Consider the following 24,354-nt stretch of genomic DNA (forward strand, 5'->3'; position numbering starts at 1 on the left):
TGTATTTATTTATTTTGGATGGAGATCTGTTTCCTAGCATACGAACTTAGCCCCAGCAGTGAATAAACTTATAATTTAGAACATTCTAACATAAAAGTGGCCAGCTTTTTGTCATTAACTGAACCAGAATCTAAAATAAGTTCATCTCATTTCATGCCTGCTCTCAGTAGCATATGAATATACAGCATTGCGTTTGAGGCAAAATAATCATCATTTTGATATTTAAAAGACAAAAAAAAGACAATATAATAATATAACAATATAATATTGGCATATAATTCGGGATGAAACCATAAAGTCCACGGTACAAGTCTTCTGTTTATAGCCACTGTTGCAGCTGCCACTCCTTCCACCACCAAGATAAAGCCTTAAATTTGACATTCTAGATGAAGACATGCTCTTAAAATAGAAACGAACATGCAAGTCCCGATCGGGCCGAGCCGTGTTTTGCGTGTCAGTGAAGTGAGCGGCCGCCGAGCCCTTTGTGACGGTGGCTAGCAGCGGAGGGCAGAGAGCCAGGCCATTGAGCTCCTGCGCACCAGTGATAATCTGCCAATAGAAAGAACTAATGCAAGGGGAGCTCAATAAAAATGCTGCCGGGGGAGGGAGCGAGGCAGAGCGACGGAGAAGCAGACAGAAAGAGAGGGAGCACTCCAGACCTCCTTTTTCCCTACTCAGCCTTTGAGGCCAGATGTTTATGGTCTGTATAAACTATTGAGGGATGGAGAATGTCCCCCACTCCACAGCTCTCTCTCTCTCTCTCTTTCACTTTCCCTCCGTCTCTCTGTCTTGACTCATTCGCTGTAAATTCATCCAGACACTGGAGCAACTGCGACAGCTGGGAAACAGAACTATTGCTCTTCTCCAACGGCACTCAATCACGACCACCTCGGACCATTTCCACACTTTTTGAGATGTTCTTTGGTTTGAGCTTCCACGGTGGGGGTCGACTGCCTCCCCTCGTCCTGGGCCACATCTATGCGCTGCCCTCTCGGTGCTCCTGTATCTCTGGATACAGTCTCTCATTGTCTGCGCAGCCAGCACATGTGGTGTTCCACCGACCTACATGGGTGCGATAAAGCAAACAGTCCCTGGTCCCTCCCTGACAGACTAATTTGAACAAATTCTCAAATTGCGCCCCAAATTGAAAGCACATTGGGGTGCGGGCAGCCATCATTTATAAAAATCTGGATAAGTGATCAGAAGTGAGGAATGCTCAGGCAACTGTTCCTGCTGACAGCTGTGCAGCCAGGCAGATGTTGGGACGGCGCTCAAGGATGCAAACGTCTGACGCTCTCTCTGTGCATCACATGGGAGCGGTGCTTCTAATGCAGAGGCCGGAGGAAGTGGGTGCCAGCCTCGCACGGACTGCGTGTACATAATGGAGCTTAATCAGCGCTTCAACAACAAGACGATTACAGACGCCCTCCAGCAACTTGGACAAGGTCAGCGGGGGCAACAAGTTGTTTTAATCATTCCTTCTTTGCTTCCAGCTTTCAGTCTCTCCACGGTCTAAATTTGTGTCTTGCGTTCCACTGGGCTCCAGCACGTGTGAGCAAAGCCAGAGGTCCGTTATCTGGGGCGGCTAACTTCTCAACTATACTCGCGCCTTTTGTGCCGCTGAGGAGAACCTTGGTTGGTTTCTGAATGAACTCATACTCAGCTGTTCATGCCAAATATTACGGCAGGTTTTCTGCCTTGTGTGAGGCAAATATGAACACGATCGGCCCATTTACGCTCCCTTTACGTGCGAAAACGTACCCTCCGTTTCAAACGTCGGTTGCAGCGGTATCATTGTTCACCAACATGGAGCAGCCACAGTCAAACGTTTATCACAACAACAAACAATCCCAGCTGTGTATCGGGTGGTAACCGCAACACTGCCCCCATGGTCTCCAGTGGTACTGCGCCGTCTGGGCAGTGCAGAAACATGCAGAAATACAGCGCAGACAGAAGTCTCTGGATCCATATGAGGTGTTGAGCCCAAACAAATGGCTCAAGCTCAGCGATGATCCTCACAAAGCCTAATCGCCAGTCAATTGCACGTTCTGATTTTAACGCCATGTAGATGGTACGATACATGAAGCCTGGCACAGTTGCAGTCGCTCAGTCACATCAGATTAAGTGCACAATATTCGGCGCCAACAACCATCGACCCATTTTGCCACACCACATCGTCCGCCTTGTTTCAGCCTGGTGAGAAAAGTGCAGAGCAAACAGAAGTGTTGAGGCCACCTAACCCGAAGTCAAGAGTGTGACCAAGCATGCAGAGACCAAGTTCATGACCAAGACTTGGAAGACTCGAGGAGGAGGAGAGGGACCAAGACAGAGACCAAACTGAATACAGAAACAAACGTCCAGTGGAAGCATCTCACATCTGGATTTATTTTGACAATGGCTGCTGCATGGTCTTGGTCTCTTCGCAACTCAACTTTATTATTTTGTTATTATTAGCTACACATCTACATGCTGTGGCGCAGGCAAACGTTGAGTAAATCAACCCGAAACTTTCTTAGGAATCAGGTCAGGAGAAACGCTGCTCTCGCTAGGCTTCATTTGAACTTCCTTCATTCACAGGAACTTTGGTTCAGGTGGCTGAGCTTCACAGCTGTAGCTTCACACGGCTTCAAATCTTCCCCCCGCTTCCTAGACGTTTGGCCCTGGGCTTCCAGCGTCAATAATACACACCGGTAGCTTCTGAGAAAGCCACTCTGAAACCCGACAGTCCAGACCAGGCACGAGATGGGAACGCGCGTCATTTTCGATTGTTGGGATCCGTTCCAAAGCAATTTCGATTGGCAAGTGGAGAGGATTCCACAGACGTCTCTCCTGTCTCCAAAACACACAAGGTCTGCATCATAAAAAGGGCAGCGATGGGCAGAGTCGCGGTGAAGCACGCCTAAGCCGTGGCTAAGTCCAGCAGCCCGTGGCCATAATGAAAACTGCTGTGTGGAGTGTGCCCGGTGGCGGTCAGACAGATCCAGCCGCTGCGGCGCTGCACAATAAGGCTGTTATGCTCATGACAAGTATCTCACTCTGCCCAGACACCGTGCACAGAGAAAACTGTTGACACCCACCAAATACACTTCCCATTACATCACACTCAATCCCATCGCAATTTTTGGGGAGTAATGTTAAATTTAGTTGAGCCATCGGTGACTCCACCCAAGGTGGTGTCATGATATTCACAGGCAAGTAAAAACAGTGGGACAATCCCGCCGCAGTCTCGATGTCTGAAGCCCAGAAATGCACAGATTTCGGGATTACAGCCCAACCATATGTTCCGTTTATTCGGGGAAATTTGCATAGTGCCCTTCCAGATGCAACATATGAAGAGGGATTAGGCTGGAAGAAAAATCTTCAAAGGTGAAAGGCTCAAATTTAGTTGGGTCCATTGCAAATTGCAGATCAACTTTCTCCACGCACGGTTCCTGAGGCAGCGCACCTGGGCTTCATCTATCTGTGCAGCGTGTGGAATAAAGCAAAGTGAGGCGCAGGAGATGGTTATCTGCGCGGGGGAAAGTCACTCTGCACTGCTCTGTTTCAACACTAAGCGAGGAGATTTTGCGGTGAGGGCAATTTCATTGTTTATTGATGGTAATACGAGTGCCGTGGTGAAATAGTGTGATGTTGTTTGCCTGGGTTTGGCGTGTTTTCGACTTGTTTTTCATCCAAAGCTTGAGAAACATGTATTAAACAAGGCTAGTGTCTTTGGCAAACCTGCCAACAGCAGAGAGGACTGGCACGCACCAAGGGAATTAAGACTACAGCTGACAAAAATAACAACTTTCCTTTCGCTGACTCAAATATTCTTCGCTTTGACTTTGAACAATTTAAAGTCAAAAGCATGTCATGTTTGAGGCCGGTGCTCTGCCTCAGACTGATCCTGAAGGACAAACAGAATCGGTCTGTACATCCAAGTGAAATGTTCACCTCGAAATGACCCACATCCATGGCCATAACCCAAACCCAAACCCACAGCTAATGGCCACCTTGAAGAGCACCTTTAAGCTGCTTCTCAAATCTTATGTATTTGTGTCGGGGTTATCTATACATTTTTATCCTACAGTTTTGTGCCATGTGGAGACGCATCAGGGATCAGCTCCAGCCCATTCTTCTTTGCTATTATCATCGGAAAACTGGCATGTGAGGTCATGGAGGAGTCTGTTATGTGCTGCCCTCTAGAACTGTAGTGAGAGGAAAGATGAGTTGAAAAAGAGGCTGGAGGGGTGGAGGCACGACACGGAGAGAAGAGGAGTGAAACTCAGTACAACAATACAGGCGTGAGAATCAACCAGGTGCAGAGGGTTGAGGTTCATATATTTGGGATCACGGACACATAGTGATGGACCCAGACGTTAAGAGATGAAGAGGAGAGTGCAAGCATGGTGGAACAGGTGCGATCTGTGACAGAAGAGTGGGAAATGCATAGGGAAAACATCAAAATATTTGACTGCTCGTGTGACATCATCATTCAAACAAGTCCTGCCAAATATACTGAGTAATGGTTGAATAAATAAATGGTTGTATATTTGGATTTTAGTTGCATTACGACAATAGTTTTGATAAGAAATTAAGCTCTTGCAGACAGAGCATGACTTACTTTCCCTGAGGTAATTGAGATGAGAGAGGAGCACTTCTGCGTTGTACATGCTGGTGAGCCGGAGGAAGTCGTCCTTGCTCATCTTGCAGAGCTCTTTTCCGTCTGTGTTCTGAAACATGGCAGTGTCGATCTCCAACAGGCCGTACTCCTTGATGGCCCAGTCCAGCCACTGGCGCACGTGGTCCTGCGACCACAGCGAGGGGTCTGCAGGAGAGAAAGAGAAGTGGAGCTCACTCAGCTTGGCTGCAACAGAACATTGGGAAGGACAAAGTGGAACCAGCGTGGCTCAGACACTTCTTTCTTCCAAGTTGATATGAGCACCACAGAAGTGTGAAGACTGCCAGATCAGATAGGTCACATGAAGTTTCAAGTTCATCCTCCATCACCGTGTTTTTATCCGGAATGGCTCCTTCCTTTTGATTTGCTGCACATCTCCTTCGACTCAGAGCCAGTTGTGTACGCGGTGAAAATCCGCTCCAAGTGCATCCCACCATTGTGGTTTAGGAGTGGTCAGCATGGCTGCTTAATAGGTGATGTTGCATTACTTTTACACAAACTCTTAAATCACCTTTTAAATGCGACTGAAAACCAGAGCGCAGCTTATTTTTTGTTTGACTGTTTAGTTGAGGTTGCTCTGGGGACAGTGTGGTCAGGCTGCTTGTACACTTTGGGACAACATTGTTTCTAACATTGGCACCATCAGAACCCAATTTTCCGTTGGATCACACTGACCAAAGTCATAACCTAGAAAAACACTCATGGAGCGCAGACCTCTGGCAACCAGTTCATTGCCACACACCAGAACTTGTTGCACGTTTAGTCACTTAAATATCATTGATATCAGTGGAGTCAAGCGCAGTATTGGTCAGCAGGGGGCCGGATTCAGATGGGAATCACAACACCTCCAAAACATCATCATCCAGATCCACTGAGAGTTTTTGGAGTTGTTTTGCTAACAGACAGATGGCGCGGTGAACTAGCTGGTCAGATACGAAAAAGCAGCACAACAATCCATGATGGCTGATGTATGAGCCCCAAACAAGCTGTGGCCCCTGAACATTTCCTGTCTGCTCCAACTTGAGCGACACCTGCTTACATACATACGTCACATGTATTTACATGTATATAATCATGATGTGACAAAACATACCTGCTGGGACAATGACCCTCCGCTCGTTGGTGGTCATGTTTGGGGGCGGGGCATTCTTCTCATCCATGTAGTTTGCATAGTTCATCTGAGCGGTGTCGTTACTTCCCACCAGCTTGTTACACTTTCCCACGCTGCAGTCCACCGGTGATTCCCTGCTGCACAGCACCAGGAAGGTCAATGTGTGGATGATCGACAGTCCGAGATGCTCTTCTGAAGCTTCGTGAAACAGTGTTTTCAGCGCCCACTGGATGGCACTCGCAGCTAGACACACTCTAAAAAAATCATTTGAATTTAACAAGCATCTCAATGAAAGCTCACTTCATTTTCAAACCGCCACCAGTTGAGCTGTGAAAACATAGACACTGTATCACGAAGCCTCATCAGCGCCCTCACTCGCTGCATTTAGAGTGAGACACTAATCCAAAAAGCATCAGTTTATCAGTCATATCTCACAAAACCATGTCACAGTGTACTTCGTTTCAGCGAGAGGCAGCAAAGTGGCCAACCTGGATCCGTTCATGTGCTCGTACTCTCTTTTGACGTTGACCCGTACAGGCTGAGTGATCCACTCCTGCTGTGGCGGCAGAGGGTTGATCTTGTGACTCTGGCCATAGTCCTGCGTGCCAGATGCAGTCATGTCTGTCTTAGGGAGAGGGGCCGCAGCAGCGTACGGAGGCTCAAATAAGGACTGGTCTTCACTCACCACTGATAGCGCCTCCTGTGGGAACACAGCAAACTGTATTACACAGCACAGGCCGAAGAAGTGATGGCCTCATGAGGCTTCGTGAAACAGTCCTCATTGTCCACTAGATGGCACTCTCTGGTCTAAAATGACTGGATGAGAACAACAAGTTGTTTTTGAACCAAGAGCACCACCTACTGACCCCTGACAATGAGGACACTGTTTCATGAAGCCTCATCCGCCCATCACTTTTGACACGACACTGACAGGGAAATGCTTGCGGAACAAACCGTTCAAACAGTGACTGAAAAGGTTTCTGTCTGCGTGTGCCTCCGTCTTGCAACACGACATACAGCGAGTTGGGACCTTGTTTTCCTCATTGTCTTAAACCATTTGGGCAGCTGGGCTTTCACCCATCACATCTTTAAAATGATAAATTAAATAAAGAAAGTGGCTTATTTTTTATTTAAACAGCTTTCGTTTCATTCGGATTATTGACGATGTCCTTTTACCTCACGTTGAGGTCTTTTTGTGGAAATACAGACGTAAATATGTAAATGTTTTTTTGCATTGGTTTCTTTATTATAACACTGTATGTCTTGGACTATGATGCAACTGCTTTACGTGTGCGTTTATTTATTTCATCTTTTCCACTCTTAGCATGATGTTACTGCAGGCATTAAAATTTGCTGCTCTTAACTATATTTTTTTTCATTTCATCCATTTGTTTGTATTAAATTGTATTTTAATGCTGCATTTTCATTTGTAAGAATGAACATCTATTAATATCCTCCTGAACCCAACTGTTCACAGTGGCTACCAGCTGTCAAAAACAGGTGGGAGCTCCATGAAAACAGCCTACGTGCTCCCACCAGTCCACGTCTTCTCAGCTGACTGTACCTTTAGAAAACAGATGATATCAAGCCATAAATGACAGCTCTGTAATCTCATTTGACAGAGTGCAGAAATCTGTGATGTTAAAATGTTGGCTCTCTGGAGGACGGCTGTTTGCTGTAATTGCGCGCAGTTATGGGTCATATCACAGTCTGGCATCCTGAGCCGCTTGTGTAAACAGCCCACGTAGCAAGTGCGGCTTCCTGTTGATCTTAGGACGACTTCAATCGCGCCCACAGCCGAGGGTGAGCCAGCGCATACGTTAGCTCATGTTCGTCCAGGGTGAGAAATCCCAGCTGAAGTCGGTGTCCTGCATCTTGTTTGCAGTGAATTGTGTCTGCCTGGACTGAGCGGGGGACAGCTGAGGACTGAGGGGGCCACTGCGCCACTGACCCCTCTGCTGAGGAGCAATGTAACTTTATTAAAGAAAACAAACCCAGCCACAACCTCAGGGCTGGCCCACATGCTGCATGCTCCTCCTCTGACTTCTACACATGAAACATGATGTTTGACCGAGAAAACGTCAAGACCTGAAGCGGCTCCGGTGATGTTCAAGGAACGCGATGACACTACAAGAAGAAGAAAAAAGCAAGTCTTCCAACCGTCATCATTCAAACTTTGAGACAAGTAAGGCCCAATCTGAAGTGAAATCATCACAGTCGTATGGCTCTGCGTCTCATTAGACCGGGTCTGATGCACATCTGGATCTGATGGCACAGCTTAGACTGAGACGTGTCTAATCCTCGGGGACTGAATTATTTCATTCCAACATGCCACATATCTGCTCCAGGGGGAAAATGCTGCTCGAAATTCCTTGATCAATATTTCCAACACGTAGACCTTCTGCAGGCTCCTCGGGATTTCAAATAAATTCACTTCCATTCAATTTAAAACACATTATCTCCACTGTCCTCTTATGCCTCTTCTGGGTGGAAGACGTACGTCTCATTCGGACATTTTGACAAGCGCCGATATCTTATCGCAGCGACGATGACGGATGTTTGCTAACACTGTTATCGAAGTGGTTTGACAGGCATGACTTACAGAGCTGCTTTTACAGGGACAACAAACACTGTTGGAACACTTTCTTCGCCGGTTTTATGCATTTCAATCAGGAAAAAGCCATTATAAATTTAGCCCAAAGTCTGCGCAGAAACATGACTTTCTAAAATACACCAGCACCCGAGCAGATGACTGATGCAGTGTCTGAGGCAACGACAAGTTGTTGTTGAAGTTTCACAAAGCCTCATCGGCTGATCGCTATTGATGAGCGTTAAACAGAGAAAAGGACACTAGACGAGTGTCAGAAAGTGAAGCCATGATTGGCGGGTGCCGTGCGCGCGTGCCTATCAAGATTGGAGCCACGTTTCAAAAATAGAAGAAACAGATGAGTGATGATAGGAAAAGTTGTCTTCCACTTATCTTGACAGAGCAGACGGAGGATTACGCCACGATCACTGATGCTTTGGGATGTCCATTTGTGTACATAACGACTGGGACTTGAAGAGGTCTGACTAGAAATGAGTGCTTGCTCCTCCAGTCAACTAGAAACGCTCCTCACGTCAGAAAGTCCATATATATGTACTTCAATTTTCACAGGGTCGTCCACATTCTAATAGAATTTGTCTTCCTTACCACGCCAGACGCCAGTCAAACAACTGACTGAACATTGTCATTCTGCTTTATTAATTGACTAGATGGTTCGCTCATCCAGCACCTTTCTCTCCTTTCTCCTTCTCACTGAAGGGAGCGGGAGTTGGAGGATTCTGCACAGGTCGTACAGATGTCTCTGGATATAAAACTCAACTGTGAGCCGAGCGCTACTTCAATACAAGACTGCGGGTTCCTCTTTCCCGTTACAACGTGCACCATTACATTGTAAAACGCTACACTGAAAGCTTGAAACTTTAAAGAGAATAAAAAGATGCTGCTGTGAAAGAAGTTTTTTTTTTTTTTCTAGATTTTCCAGTGATTTCATCAGTGTCTCTGACACAGCCTGAACTGTGGCAGCACTATCTGAGCCCAACACAGCAGCTCGCCTGTGGAAGATAATGCGGAGGAGAGTGAGAGAACGTCTCATTTAAAGACCTGATAAAGGCGCTTTTGATTATGACCGCCGCTGAAAGTTATATTTACCGGCACATGTCAGAAAGTGAAGCCATGATTGGCGGGTGCCGTGCGCGCGTGCCTATCAAGATTGGAGCCACGTTTCAAAAATAGAAGAAACAGATGAGTGATGATAGGAAAAGTTGTCTTCCACTTATCTTCACAGAGCAGACAGAGGATTACCATGACAGATGTCCATTTGTGTACATAACGACTGGGACTTGAAGAGGTCTGACTAGAAATGAGTGCTTGCTCCTCCAGTCAACTGGAAACGCTCCTCACGTCACAAAGTGACTTGCTTTTCTGGCTGATAACTGGACGAAACATTTAGATGGGAATTGGGTGAGCTGGTCATAAAGGGTTCTTTACTTAAATGAGAGCTGAGCAGAATGAAAACATGAATCCAAGAGCACATGCTTCAATTCTAACACCATCTTTTTCTTTTTTCTTCTTTTTATGACGCGTTCTGTGTGCAACACAGTGTTCATTGGAACTGAGCACAACTGAAACATACAGCTCTTAATGGAGACTTCATAAGCATTACTAATCGTTGCTAGTTATTCAAGTGATAATGCAAAGCTTGATTCAAGTTTCTGCTGATAAAATGCTTCACAATATATTTGCAACTTAAGGAGGATTATGTTGTAAACAGGTGTATCAAATGTGCTACATACGTAGCCATTTATTTTGGAAAAAGTATTCTGTATTCGTCAGGAGCACTGATAAAACTTGGACATATATATGTATATATATATATACATATATATATATATATATATATATATATATATATATATATATATATATATATATATATATATATATATATATATATATATATATAGACAGTATATACTACCTTATATATAATAATATTTCTATAATATAATTAATATATAATAATATTTCTTCAAACGGAGAGAAAAAGAAGAACGTGAAGCCTGAAAACTCAGCTGCCTGTGTCATATATTTATGGTCGCTTATATGTTCCACTTTAGGTGGAACGTTTTCACAGATGGTAACACGCATAAAGGTGGAAAAATACATTTCAGTATCAAGTTACTCACTTTTCGTTTTAGACATTAGTGTTGGAGAGTTGTCAGGTTTGGTTTTAATTCTGGTATTTTTTTGGATGGAATATATTCCCAAAAGGAGAGAGTCTAGTGACATGCCTCACTCGAGAAAGTCCAAGACATCCTCGTCCGAGATGACTGTGTGGGTATGTGATCGCAGCGGGGTGGCACACCGTCTTCTGTTTACATCAGCCAAATGCGTCACCAAGTGCGCCTGGTCCTACAGAACAGCGCAACAATCGTGCGTGTATCTGCCGGCTGCGCGGACACGCATCCATTGGGAGGGATGTGAGGGTGGTGTGGGGGGGCATTCCTGCCTTTTGTTTGAGGGGGGGACGGGAAATCTGTCAGGAAAAGATTGTGTGGAACAGGAAACTCTCATGGCTAGAGAGCGCTTCCTCTCTTTCGGGGCGCACGAACGCTGCTATCACCTGGGCCCAGAAGTTGACTGTCATCCATTAGCGCAAGTGCGCTCGTGTGATGCCCTTCATCCCGCACCCTGGCCAAACGTTGGCGCTATACGTCCCGTAAAGTCTCACCACACCCAGCCACCACAAACCCTCCACTTGACATTTGCCAGAGTAAACAAGACGCATGGCTTCACTGCAGGCGGGATGAGGGGACGCGCCACTCAACATCTGGCGGCCGCAGCAGCCATGACCATCTGGAATTCGGCTGCCGAGGACGGGGGGAACTCGGTAGTCAGTGTTATAATATGGAGCAGCCCTCTCGACTGCCGACGCTCGAAAATAGCGGGGTGTGATCGTGAAGCCTTGTGGTCACAAAGTGTCGCGAACTTGAGGTGGCGACATGGCAACGTCCCTCGCTGCCTGATAACCGACGAGAAATGAATCAGAAAGCGGCGCACGCTGATGCGGAGGAGCATCCGGTGACCCAGCTCAGTCACTCGCCCGTTAGAATTGACGAATAAGGTCATACCCACATGGATCAGAAGGCACTTCGAGCGCAAACAGACTCTCCTCTGTGCCGCTCCAGATGTGCGTGACGCCGCGCTCCGTCGCCCAAAAAGTCCCAGATTAGCCTTCAGTCCTCATCGCTGCCGCCGCCGGCCGTTACCGCCAAAGAAAAAGAGCGAGTCGAGTTGGACGAAAGGAGCCGGGGCGCGTTCACATTCGGAGGAAAACGGCGCTCATCCTGGTCAGACGGGAGGTCCGGGATCGCATACCAACACAGAGGGGCATTCAAAAAAAAAGGAGGCGCAACTTGGAAACAGCGGTCTCCCACAAACTCGAGCACCCCGTCCTCCGCCCTTACCTTAATAGTTCCGTCCATTCTGCGCAATTTTCAGCGGGATCCGACGGTATCCCAAACATGACACGCTCCTGAATTAATTCCAGCCTCCGGTATGCGGCGAGCGAGAGGGAAAGAGACACTTTAGGAGTTTTTTCTTCTCTAAATTTGGGAAGTGAAGTCACCGCTGTGGAGAAGGAAGCTGTGTGTGACCGAAAGCCCTGCCTTCAAAAAGAAAAAAAAAAGGAGCAGGATACTGTCCCAGAGAGATAAGCAGGGAAAACAATTGAGTGTTCGCTCCAGTGTGATGTTTTTGTGCTCGGAAATATTTACAGGATGGCCGTCTGCGGACCGCACAGCCACCGAGCTCAAGTCTGGTGGTGCGTTCACTGTCGCAGCTGGTGTGAAAGAGTTCACTGTCTGAGCAATGACTGTTGTGCGCACGATTATTCTCTCGGTGATGAGCGTCTCCGAGTGGAGTTATCCCCACGCTGTGATCCAGAGTTCTCCTCGGAAGACCAGTTCAGCGCGTCATGAGATGAAAGGGAGGAGTAGGAGTGAGGATTGGGGGGACCTTCCCTCTCTATTCTCCCCTTGATACATCAATAAAGAAAGGCAGACTCTAAGCGCACCGTGTCCGTCCGTGGGAGCGGATGATAATAACAACGAAGAGAGTGAGTCAAAGTTTGGTAACTAGCATCAGAAATGTCATTATAAAAACATTTTCGTGGTAAGTCAGTAGCAGAAATGGTATATGTGTGTATCATTTCACCACATTCATTCACAAGTGTTTGGCCCTCCACGGTGTAAATAAACTACTACAAGGAGGAACTGAGAAAGAAAACGTTGATTCTTTGTTTTTAAAGCAACACTTCAACAGCGAATGATGAATGGTGTTTGCGGTGTTCTTCGGGGGGTTCAGCCAGGGGAGCGAGCTGAAAGCAGCCAAACAGAGTCTGCGCCACCGGGGCTGACAGAGGGACCAGCCTGTCTGTGCTCCCGCTCCATTTGGGGGCCTGCTGGGGCCGAGGGCCCCACCCTTGGGACCACTACATCTGGATCCTGCTAAGGGTCAAGGCTTCTCCTGCCCGAGGCCAGCTCAGACTTGTGTAATTAAGGGAGACACCTTGTTTAACTCTTCATTGACTGGTCTTGGAGCCCTTCATTGTGTTTCTCTTCTTTCAGGCGAGGGATTTGAGGCGGCCTCCAGCATCACCGCTGACTTCACATGCCAAGACAGTCATAGTCTGCCAATGCGAAACAAGAGCTTTGTCTCCCAAAGCACTCAGTGAGCGCAGATCCCCAGCAAGCCAGGCTCCATGTGATTTTACTGCTTGTACTGATGTCATGAAATACCTCTGAAGAAAGAAGATGTGGGACGGTAGGTGGCAGGAGCCTTGTGGAGCTCACTCACAGGCCTCACTTGAGCACATGCAGCTCTCTGTACACCGGGAGCCATGGATCCTTTCAAAGCTTCGTGGATCCAAATGGCAGAACTACTTCCTTTGTCAACATCTTGAGAAAACGTCTTTGAAATCCGTTCATTTTTTTGCTGCAAAACAGACACTGTGGTGGAGGAAAGCACCGGCTCGTTCAAAGCAAGGCAGATGAGAATCCAACAGAGACTGGTTCCTGACTCCAGCGAGGAAAACCTCTTCAGTAAACACATCTCTTGACGCCTAATGCAGGAAGAAAATAACATTCTCATCCTGGTAGAATGACACGCGTATATCCTCCAGATCAAAGGGCGTTCCGCTTAGGTCCTCGTGTTTCTAGCCGCGAAGAAAACGTGTTTTCACCAGCTTTGATCAAGTATTTGTGATCATACTAGCAGAATGCCAATAAGGCCGGCCGCCGGTCCAGATCCTATCAAGACCATAATGAGCACAGCGGTAACAAACATTTTGGAAGGCCAATAAACAGATGCAAGCTTGGTTTACACAGTCAACCACAGAACATCTGGCTCGGCGCAGGATGGAGACAGCCAGACATTTCTTCTCCACACCAGAGCCAGTAGCTGCTCTGACTCTCCTCAGAGGCAGCAGCCTGTCTCAGGAGCACAAGTCTCCTCACGATTGTCCCTGTCTCTCTGAGGGAAGAGCTTGAAGAGGAAAGTGCAGAAGACAAACCACAGTCGAAATCGCTGTTGTTTGATGGAAAGCACGAGTGCTCAAGCGTCACCTCGAGGAAAGGAACGTGGTAGAGTCACACTAATGAAGAAAATCCAGGTCCAGACCGGAAGGTTCAACAAGCAGCAGGTACCAATGAAGCTTGATGAAGCTTCAAGAGTGTCAAACTCACTCACTCACTGAAGTTGTCCAGTTCAAATCATGGCCCAATGAAAATCTGGACTGAGCAGTTGATACAACTGTGATACCACAGAAGCTCAGCGCCGGCAGTTTGTTTGAAGAAACTTGAATTACCCCTGCCCCATGAACGCCACATGAATCCATGCTCCCATTCAGCAAGACGCATCATAGGTGGGCCGTAAAAAATGAATCGCGAGGCCGGGTTTGGCCCCTGAGCCTGGAGTTTGACACTGTCTTTTATTGATGACACGGCCATCTTGGGTTCAAAATCGCCAAAAAAATAGGCGGCTACTAGACTAGCTTTGTGTTGGCGCAAGGACTCGGCGTCAGGAACAAGGTAAAACCGGTTAGGCCAGAATTTGAAGCTGAATTGTGATTGGTCAGAAGCACAGCGGCATCCAGTTGAGTTCAGGTCCATTTATTTCCTCGCTCTCATGTGCGATGAAGGAAGATTAGACGCTATCTTGCCGCCAGTGAAAAATCATAAAAATAAACAGCGCAGCTCTGTCATAGTTATATTCACACAATATTGCAGTGTCGCAGTGAAATGTAGTATTTATTCCGACATGGTTCCAACTTCTCATTATATCCACTTGAAAATCCAAGCGAATAAACGTCATTATTGTCGTGTGTTTGCGAGGACTAACTAACAGTGTGGACTGTTCTAACATTTCATCATGCTGTATTTTATGAATAGCATATTGTTCCTCCGTTAAATGAAGGCGCTCCAGTCCATAAGCCAGCCCTGGATGCCTTTTATTACACTTGTATTCTGATCATTCCTTCTCTCGGGCTACAAAAAGAGCCCGAGTCAAAATACTCAGGGCAAATGTCTGCAGCGCACATAAGCACGAACTGTCTGGCCCCTCGCTCCGGGCCATAATTAATTTGAGATTTATTTTTATTGGAGAGTTCCAGTCTCGCCTGGCTTTAACCAAACACAACCCAAATGCTGGACCGTGGAGTTCCTTTGAATGAGCAGCAGTCTGACCAATATGGACCACTATGTCCCCTGGATCTTATGAGTTCGGGACCAGCACGCAACTCCAGCATCCAACACGGACTGCAGGAATGAAACATGTCTGATGGGTTTCCACACAAATGACAGCGTTTCAGTGGCACTGCAGGTTGAACTTAAAGGCTTATTTCCTCCTGCAACATTCCGCACTAGTCACCGCTCACAAACCAGGAATTGTCCCCGAAGTCTCCCACACAAACATCGAATGAAAGGAGCCCCTATTGAAAAAAAAAAAACTATTCAAAATATTAATTTCCGATTAAAAAAAAACAGTATTGTGAAAACATGAACTTACTGCGCTGGTTCATTTTCAAGAGAGCGAGTTCGATCATTATATGGAGACGAGTTGGAGTCACGCACCGATGTTGGCAGTGAAGTATTTATTTATACCACGGGAGAAACAGGCCTTTTTAACGGCTCCTGGAGACAATGATATGTGGCAGTAGCATGTACGCACGCTGCGCTGCATGTGACGTGAGCCCCGTTTTTTTTTTTTCTTTCAATGTGAAATCCAGATGTGAACCGCACTGGCTTTATTTACACTCTCAGGTCTGACACAGAGAAAATCATCTTGGCCACAAAGCTCTGACATGAGGCACAATATTGATAGTTTCAGTGAAACGAAAAAAGATCCCATTACTCTTACTATTATTATTATTATTATTATTATTATTATTATTATGCATTAAAATCGTTGTTAAGTGGTTAAAATAATAAACATTTTGTCTTGGAAAAGATGTGTTTTCCCCGAGTGACATTCGTCATTAATTATAAGACAAAACAACATTTCACTTGAGGCCGTTTCACAGGCCAAACATTACCTGGTGAACGTGTCTTACCTTTACGTAAGACGACGTGTCAGGGACAGTCTGAAACATGTCGGTTTGACACACGGTCCCAAGGTGCTCTGTATCCAACGGGCCCTGATAAAACAAAAATAAATAAATAAATAAATAAAGAGTGAAATCAATTAAAACAATTCCGTTTCTAATTTTTTTTCCGACTGATATTTTATTTTAAAAGGGTCAGCGAACTCTCGCTAACATGGAAGTGTAAAGTAACTTAATCATTAATTTGTGATCTTAAAAACATTAAAAACAATAGAAAAAAATACGACTAAAAATAAACAAGCGTTTACTTGCTCGATGATTTTACTTTTCACTGAATTAAACAGTTAGAAAGCACGCTATGTGAAACTCTGATGTTGCCTTGTTAAAATGCATTCAAGCCACCACAAACTGTCAGAAACGAGACTTTCATTCTCGCTCTGAAAGTCGTGAGGTGTGGCGCATCGATTCACCTGGACTCGAATGACTGGTCCCCACTCCGATGCCAGCTATGTAAACAACGGCCTGTGCGGACTTCCACACCGGACACTCCAGTGGGTGACCACTTCCAGCATCATCTGGCCTTAGTCAACTTCACTTCCATGGAGCAGACGTGTCCATGGTGCTGACACGAGGCCTGACTCGGAGCCGTCAGATGCCGCTCACAGCGGACGAACGATTCCAAGGCCAGGCGATAAGGAGGGGGGCAGCGGAGCCGGGGCCCCGGCCCAACCCCCATCACGTTTTCCCCCTTAAGCTCGCCACATATTGAAACACTTTTCGCTTTAATAAGTGCAGCTTACGAAGTCTGGGGTGAAAGGGCACCGAGAGGACGGTGTCTCGAGCCCTCCCCTCCATTTGTGACGAGGATGAAATACTGGACAAACGCCTGTGCGTCTGCAGTCCGCCTCTACCTGTTCACATATTCAGCGGACAAGTGCCTTATTACTGTTGTTTTTCCCTCCCTCGTTGCGCGGGTTTTAAACGTGTTCTTGCAGTGTAGGCCAGGATTTTTCTGTCTCCTCAGCTCCTGCAAGGTTTTGCCTCATAAAGTTCCTCAAATGCGTTCAATGTCTGCGCGGTAAAGAGCGTGGAACGCCGCATCTGTGGCCAATTAGGAGCCGAGGAGGGCTGCTGAATAACGGCGCGGACCTTCGGCGGAGACAGCCCCGTGGGCCGGGACCCCTCTAGTGTTACATTTTAAGCGTCTTACCTCGCTGTGATCAATCAAACGGGGGGAGCTGAGCTCTGCTCAGGCGCATTCGAGACCAGAAGAGCGGACGCACAGAAAACAAAACAAACAACAAAACAAAACGACGCCGCCGCCGCCGCCGCCATTAATAACACGTCAATAAAAACCGGCCTTGTGAAACTCGTCGTTTACTTTGGCAACAGTCAACGCCATCACGAAAAGTTCGGTTCCAGTGACCCAGTCACCCACCTGCGCGCGACGCTCCGACCGCTTCTTCCAGACGCCGCCGCTCCAATTTTCAACAATTAGTCCCGTTCAGACCAAGTCGTTTTCCCCTCAAATGGTGATGACAGTGAGTTATTTTGGGCGAAAAAAGGAGAGAAAAGCAGCAGCGCGGGTATGAATGAAATCTTGCTGAGATGGAGGAGTCGCAACCAATGAGCAGCGAGAGAAAACCTCCCCACGCCCGCGGAGTGAGGCCACTCGAGCATGAAATAAGAGAGAAGTGGAGACGAGGACGCGCCATTAACCCCAGTTTTTAGACCAATCTCATCCAAGTTTGCGTTGGTGCAAACTTCAACATGAAGTTCTCTCTGTGGCTTCGCATTCAGGAGCTGCGTGTTGATTTAGAAAATACTTGACGGAAAATAAATAAGACTAGAAAAAATAAAGACTTGATAGTGAGTTGTGTTAAAACTGCACAACTACTATTATTATACACATTTTTCAAACGATCAAAAGTTGATTCATTGCTACTTGAACCCTGATATTCCGTCCTTCACATATTCAAATGCCACCGCGGCACCAGTCCCTCAGCTCCCGTCTTTTTCCTGCCCAGATGACCCCACTCACTTCACTAACTTCATTTCCTCTTGTTGCCAGCATCTTCGACCCAGAGTCCCCCAAAGGATGTGGGGCAATTCACGGTGAGGAAAGTCACCCAACCCTGACATTTTATAGCCCCATCAAGGTCGCTGTTTCACACACAGCAAGAGAAGTGAAGGGAGACAGAGGAGCAGCCTGGGACCTTCAGCTGCGCTTTACATGCCGGATAAAGGGCATTCAGGAGTCATATTTGAGCTCAGCTACTTCTTTTTAAATCACCCTAATGTTCTGACACCAAGTGATGAACATGCACCATAAAATCCTCCGCTGCTGGCGCACTGGTTTCACTGGCTTCCTGGGACGATGTGCGGAGAACAAGCCTCCATTCAGATCCTCTTGAACTGACTGTGACGAGGTCATCTGTGTTGTCTTTCATTAGCCGCCTGTTTGTTGCACAATTTCCTAACGTGGAGCTGAAGAACAACAGCATCGATAATCATGTTCCCAGCAGCAAACAATGGACGGAAATCCCAGCATCCGCTCCAGTGAAAAACGGCATTCATGAGCCTGCAGTGTTGCCTTCCTCAGGATACTGTAAAAGAGCGCAGCTCACGTGTTTGAACAGCAACACTTCAGTTCTTCAAAAGAGTCATTTAGTGTCCTCTAATTTGAGATAACATTGCGTTTCCTCTGTATCTAAGCAGCAGAATGTGAGATGTTTTAGTCCAACTGAGGGGGCTCGATGTAGATGGTGAGGAAGATCCATGTTGATATCATGGACTCGGTGGAAAAACCTTTAAGATGAAAGGATAAAATAAGAGCAAATGAGCATGAATGAGGCTGTCGTTTCCTCTACATGTTGAAGTACTGAGGTCGATTTCTGCTCAACAGTACGTTCAGATCCAGATCCAAACGGAGCTTTCTGTCTGTGCTCTGCCTTCATTTCCTCTGTACTTCTGCACGTTTCCACAAAGCTTACAGACACGGGCCAAACGGAGCAGCGCCACCTGAAACCATGGGGGGCAATGTTGCCGTTACGACTCGATACCTAGCTCTAATGAGACATGAAGAAGACATAACAATGGCAGAAATACTCCGTCCGTATATATTTCACGGCCTCATCGACCGCCATCTCCTGCAACGCTGCCTCCGTTTCAACTTCTGTGCAAGAGCTAAATGATCAACGCTTCTTCCACAGTTGCCATGTTGGTTTGGGGTTCATGAACTTTTAACTCTGTGCTGCTCCCTCTGGTGGATATATTGGTGAACAGCAATACCAACATAAAGAACACATGAAAGCATGCGATCAATGACAGTAACATCTTTTGAAACAGAACAGACAGCAATTACCTACGTAAAGGGAGCAGAAACTGGCCTTTAGCCTTTGAACTGAAGCACATGTTCTGCCCTCCGTGGCGAATCCTGACACTGTGGGCAGCGCGACAACTAAAAAAAGAGGCCAGAGGATGGGCTTAGGAAAGCCATGGGTTGGTGCAGCCTCCGTTCTACATGACACCACGGGTCAATTGCTATTTAAGGCCCCTAAAATGGTTTGTGGACAACAACTGACATCCAATGTAATTCAGTGAGGAGAGCTTTCGAATGTCTCCCTGCGCTTCATGGGAAGAAAAACGCTTTTTACTCCATTACGTCAACGTGCAACTGCCTTTCTCATCAATATAAGACACGGAAGTCCACTTTCCCAAGGTCAATATATTATGCCACAGCAGTACCCTAGTAGTACCCTAACCCTAACCCATGTCCAAATCCTTCTGTCTGTATGATCCAGAGAGAGGGGGATGTGGCAGTGTGGTGCGTGGGAAAGATCAGGACCAACCACTGAAGATGCACCTTTATACAGACCAGATTCCAACTGGACATCAGAAAACAAATATGTAGGATGGTAGAGTTCCTGAGTTCCATGAAGGCCAAAGTGATTCAAAGTGGTTGTAAAAATGACCTTGCTCATTTGCAGCAGTCATTGCACACTTTATTTTTCAGGACGAGCAGATGTGCTCCACTTTCCATAGGTGTTGGCAGTGTCCAACCTGCGATATGTAGCTGAGCTCCAGTCAGCACTGCTGCGTGTCTCTGGATGCCAGAGCGCCACCACTGTGTCGTCTTTCTTCAGGCTTATTATGCCAATGTGTTTTACTGTTGTGACCAACAAGCTTCAAATAACATTTCGCAGAAAGCCAAACAATAGACTGGTTCCAGTTGACCTGCCAGTCTGTTACTCACTGCTGTGTTAGCTTTTCCCCTCGGTCTGGGATTGCACCCAAAACACTTGAATTCATAATGATGTGGGCAACCTGCGGGCTTGTGTGATTTCATCGCTGGGAGTAAATGAAGCTGCGACTCTGAACTCTAATGACTTATTTATTTAGCTGAAGGGGCTACCAAGAGATGATCTGGAGATGGAGATCGGCCCTCTTCTCGTGGCTCCTCTGGGACAGAGAAAATGGCAGCGCGGCACCATGGCAGGCAGGGCAGAACCTTCTCACCAGGAACGGTGGACCGCCTTGTTCAGAAGAGGGAGCCTTCCCTCAGCGTGGCACTGGGCTCCGGCAGTCCCCAGGAGACACAGAGTGACCAAGTGCAATGAAAATATTCGGATGTGGGAAGGAGCGCTCAGAAGGCGGCGTGTCGGAGGCCTTGTGCTTGCACGGCGTGCAGACAGGAGCCCATTAGCCTGGGCGGTGATAATTAGGAGGAGGAAGTGTTCAATTAAAGCGGGGCGCTCTTTTATGAGGCCGGCACTTATGAAGGTAATAGCATCCCCATAAATGAGCCGACTCCCGAACCCCGCTGAGCTGTCACTCCAGTCCAGAGGCAGCTGCTGATAAGAGCGATCCCCAGCTCTGGTCGGCTGCTTCTCTCCTCCGATATCAGCTGCTCTTTCAAGGAATGACATGTGGCGTCGAGACGAAGCGAATGCTGTCATTGCCTACAATATGTTTTGGTATGCATTTAATGAAGAGCTGGGTGTGTGTGTGTGTGTGTGTGCGCTCCACCGTGTCTCTCTGAGTGAGTGTGTGTGTGTGTGTGCGTACGCTTCCTCTGCTCTCTTCTGTCCAGAAGAAAACACAATTTTGCCTTCATTTAATAAATACCGTCAGTACAGTGTTCTTTCCCTGTTTTTTCAAACACAGTTTTGCCACTTCTACAAAAGCAATCACAAGGACACACACACCACTGAATTGCAAGCTTCAGTTTCCTTTGAGAACCTGACAAACACGCTTTATAAAACCATGGTATTATGATTATTATTGTCAAAGCTTATGAGTGGAGGAACATACTTCATAATACACATGGATTAACAAAAGGTTTGTGCATAGGAAAATGTGAGTCCATTTGCTCATGTTTAAAAAACGAATCACTTATAAATTCATTTAATAAGCGCATCACAAGGCCAAACTACAGTGGCACAGTTAGTAAATGCAGGTATATTCTTACAGAAATAATGGCCAGTTCTGAAGGAATATGCAAAGACGTGTGGTTGTGCTTGGCCTTCAAGTTTTTTTGTGTTTAATCCCGTCATCTTCATGGCTCAAGCGGTGAATCACAGACTGTCAGAGGCAACACAAGCTTGACCTGCGCCCTATGTTCTTGGTTTCACACCAAATGATGGGCCTGATAACAGCCATGGAGGTGGACAAACACCGACACGGAGTCCTGGATCATGAACGATCTCCACAGTAACATTCAGTCTGAGGAGCAATTGAGTCAAGGCAGGACTCTCCGGTCTCTTTGTACAGTGTTCTGATTGTCAGATCTTCAGTTTCCAGACATGGTAGAACACAGAACCCTCCCAACACCAGTGAGACCAAGGCTCTTAATGGGAGACCTCCATAACCATCTAGGGGCAGAAGAACCTGAGCTGGGTGATCACCTCAGCATGCCTACATGAAGATCCAGTCCAGACCGTCCTTCTGAAGGAAGCGGAGGTCCTTCGTCCTGCCACTCTATAGTCTCCAGTCTGGCTCGGTCATTGAAGGAAAAGGACTGTGGGGAGGAGATGATGAGAGAAGCAAGGAGCGCATCAGAGGCCCGGGAGACTCTTTAGTAGTTCATTGTTCACAGAACACCAAGCAACTGGACTGTCATGTCCTTTGTGTCCTGTGCGGTTTCTGACACTCTGCCTTTTCCCACAAGTGTCTCAGTGCCTGCTGTCTTCACTGCCACTGGAGCGGTACCATACCAGACTGCTGGATTTGAGCGTACGTTCACGAGTACCGGAACTGAAAAAGAAAACTCTTCCAGAAGACACCAAGAAGTGGGTCAAACCAGTGACTAGTCAAGTGGCTGAGCAGGTAAACCAAATGGAAAGGCCAACTCTGAGCCACATTTAGGAGTCAAACCATTTGAAGTCTCATGCCAGGGAGGAGGAGGCGCCAGCTGCGCTCCTGTGGAAAAAGACAGGGTGCTGGGAATCACTGCCATTTAAGAAGCCTAAATCATCCCCTGCACTCTAACTGCACAGAGCGCTCGACATTCAGAAGAACAACACGGCCTGAAATGAATATGCTGTCACCTCTCATTTGGCTCTGGCCGGCGGGCTGCATAAGAAAAGGCTTGTTCCCTGGAAGGCTCTCAGGTTTAGGGTTAGACCCCAGTCCTGCATTCTCAGGGCTTTGACTTTGAGGCCCTCTCCTCTCCTTCCTCCCCCATGTCCCCCCAGACACGTCTGACAGGCTGAACTCCACACCAGACTACAAAAATCATTCATCTGTGCCGTCAGACGGTCAAATCTGGATCCAATAAAGGAGACTGGCCTATTGATCCCAGTCATTCGGGGGAGGAATTACCTTCACACGCCACTGGAGGGCTCCCTGGCTCAAGACACCGTCAGCTGGTGGAGCACTTGGAGGCCATCCACAGCCATGACCCAGGGAGCCGTGGGCTTCTCTTACCGCTCATTCAAATGCGTGTCCAAAATGCTCAGTCATTTTGGCTGACGGCAGTAATTTGACAAAATAACTTGTCAACCTGCCTCATGTTGACCAACCCATCCTAAAGTGCAGCGTCCTGCCCTGAGAGTGCGCCGGCGGACCGTCCCACCAACGATAGAAAGCCACAGAATGACAGGAGAAAGCCAACTGGAAAGTGTGTAGAAAAGAAAACAGCACAAGTGTGACTCACGTGTAGTGTTGAAGTGTGGGTGAGGGCAAACCACAGCATTCCTCGCCAGGTCTTAAAGAGACAGAGCAACACTGTCACCGTGCACATAAACGTTCCCACATGGCGAGAGAGCCGTCGCGGGCCCTGCCAGCCTGCTGGCATCAGTCCATTGAAAACACTGGCAGCTCTGCCCCACCGAAGCAGCAGCTGAACAATGATTCAGAGGTGGAGGACAAGATAACGACCTGCGACCTTCTTGACCTTCTTCACTTTCAATGCATGCAGTTCAGAGAACGGCAGCTAGAGGGCAGAGTTGGGCCATGGCAGAGACGCTCCCGTCGAGGGGAAAGGTCGCTTCTATTTGGACCGCGGTCCTTCCACACGTCACAGCACGCTGTTTTCAGCTGTTCGATGTTTTCAAACTGTTTGATGACACGGAAAGGCAACATTGTGATGCTGGAAAGTCTGACTATTCTGAACACGCACTTCATTTCATGTCGACACATGGACTTTAAGGTGAACATAGTCGCTCAAAACCAACCGCAAAGACAGTTGACACAGTGAAAAACAGGTGTTTCTACACAGCTGAGTCAGTGGTTACTGACATTGCACTGGACCCTTTTTTATTTTTGTTGAACTTTCAAATATTCAACATACATTCTTAAATACCCAAAGATTTATCTTTAGAAATGCATAAATACTCCTCACCTCACCAATTGTATTTATTCATGCATTCACTTAAAGTTTGAACTCTTTCCACTTGTCAAATCAACCGTTTATTTCCAGGCAGTACAGTCGACGCCTTCATCCAATACATCTGGTGACATGTGGTGCTTACAAATGTTGAAGAATGGACTGATCATGTGGCTAACTTCAAACAGCATACCAGGTGTACTGTAGAACAGAACATCTCTAAAGCTATCGATTTCTTTTGGAGTTGAGTTCTGGGCTCATGGCCTCTGTATAAATACAGTCATGGGCATCGCATGTGACGCTCCCTGCGAGCTGCTGTGTTGGAGGCTGGAGTTGGCTCCTGGTTACAGGCCTGAGGTCAATGAGACGGTTCAGGTTCAAAGACTGTTGTAGGAGAAAACATTTGGGGAAGGAAGACAAGATGCAAGAAAATGAAAGAAGAAAAAAGAAAGAAGAAAAACAGACTGTTTCCTCAAAGTCCTGGCATGATATGGGCTAACATCCTTAACCCATCAACCGTGCTCTAAAAATAACCCCAGCATCTGCACAGTCAGGGCTGGGGGGTGGGAGTGAGGTGTGGGTGAGCGGAGGCGGCTGATGGCTGGGAATG

At 47.0% G+C, this 24,354-nt stretch overlaps 1 protein-coding gene across 8 annotated transcripts in view; it reads right to left on the reverse strand.

The window, feature by feature from the left end:
- fli1 (Fli-1 proto-oncogene, ETS transcription factor) overlaps nt 1-17,522 on the reverse strand; it is a 31,939-nt gene extending 14,417 nt beyond the window's left edge. The window contains exons 1-6 of one of the 8 annotated variants that reach the window (XM_053872568.1): nt 17,355-17,521; nt 15,926-16,009; nt 6,457-6,471; nt 6,260-6,369; nt 5,754-5,908; nt 4,604-4,807 (exon numbers count right to left, since the gene is read on the reverse strand). In XM_053872568.1, the coding sequence (XP_053728543.1) occupies nt 4,604-4,807; nt 5,754-5,908; nt 6,260-6,369; nt 6,457-6,471; nt 15,926-15,964 (523 nt within the window). In that variant the 5' untranslated portion in view covers nt 15,965-16,009; nt 17,355-17,521. The other 7 variants (XM_053872565.1, XM_053872564.1, XM_053872569.1 and 4 more) reach the window with 7 other exon arrangements.
- Nucleotides 17,523-24,354: the final 6,832 nt, after the last annotated feature.

This window comes from Synchiropus splendidus, chromosome 8, assembly GCF_027744825.2.
Source record: "Synchiropus splendidus isolate RoL2022-P1 chromosome 8, RoL_Sspl_1.0, whole genome shotgun sequence".
Taxonomy (NCBI): Eukaryota; Metazoa; Chordata; class Actinopteri; order Syngnathiformes; family Callionymidae; genus Synchiropus; species Synchiropus splendidus.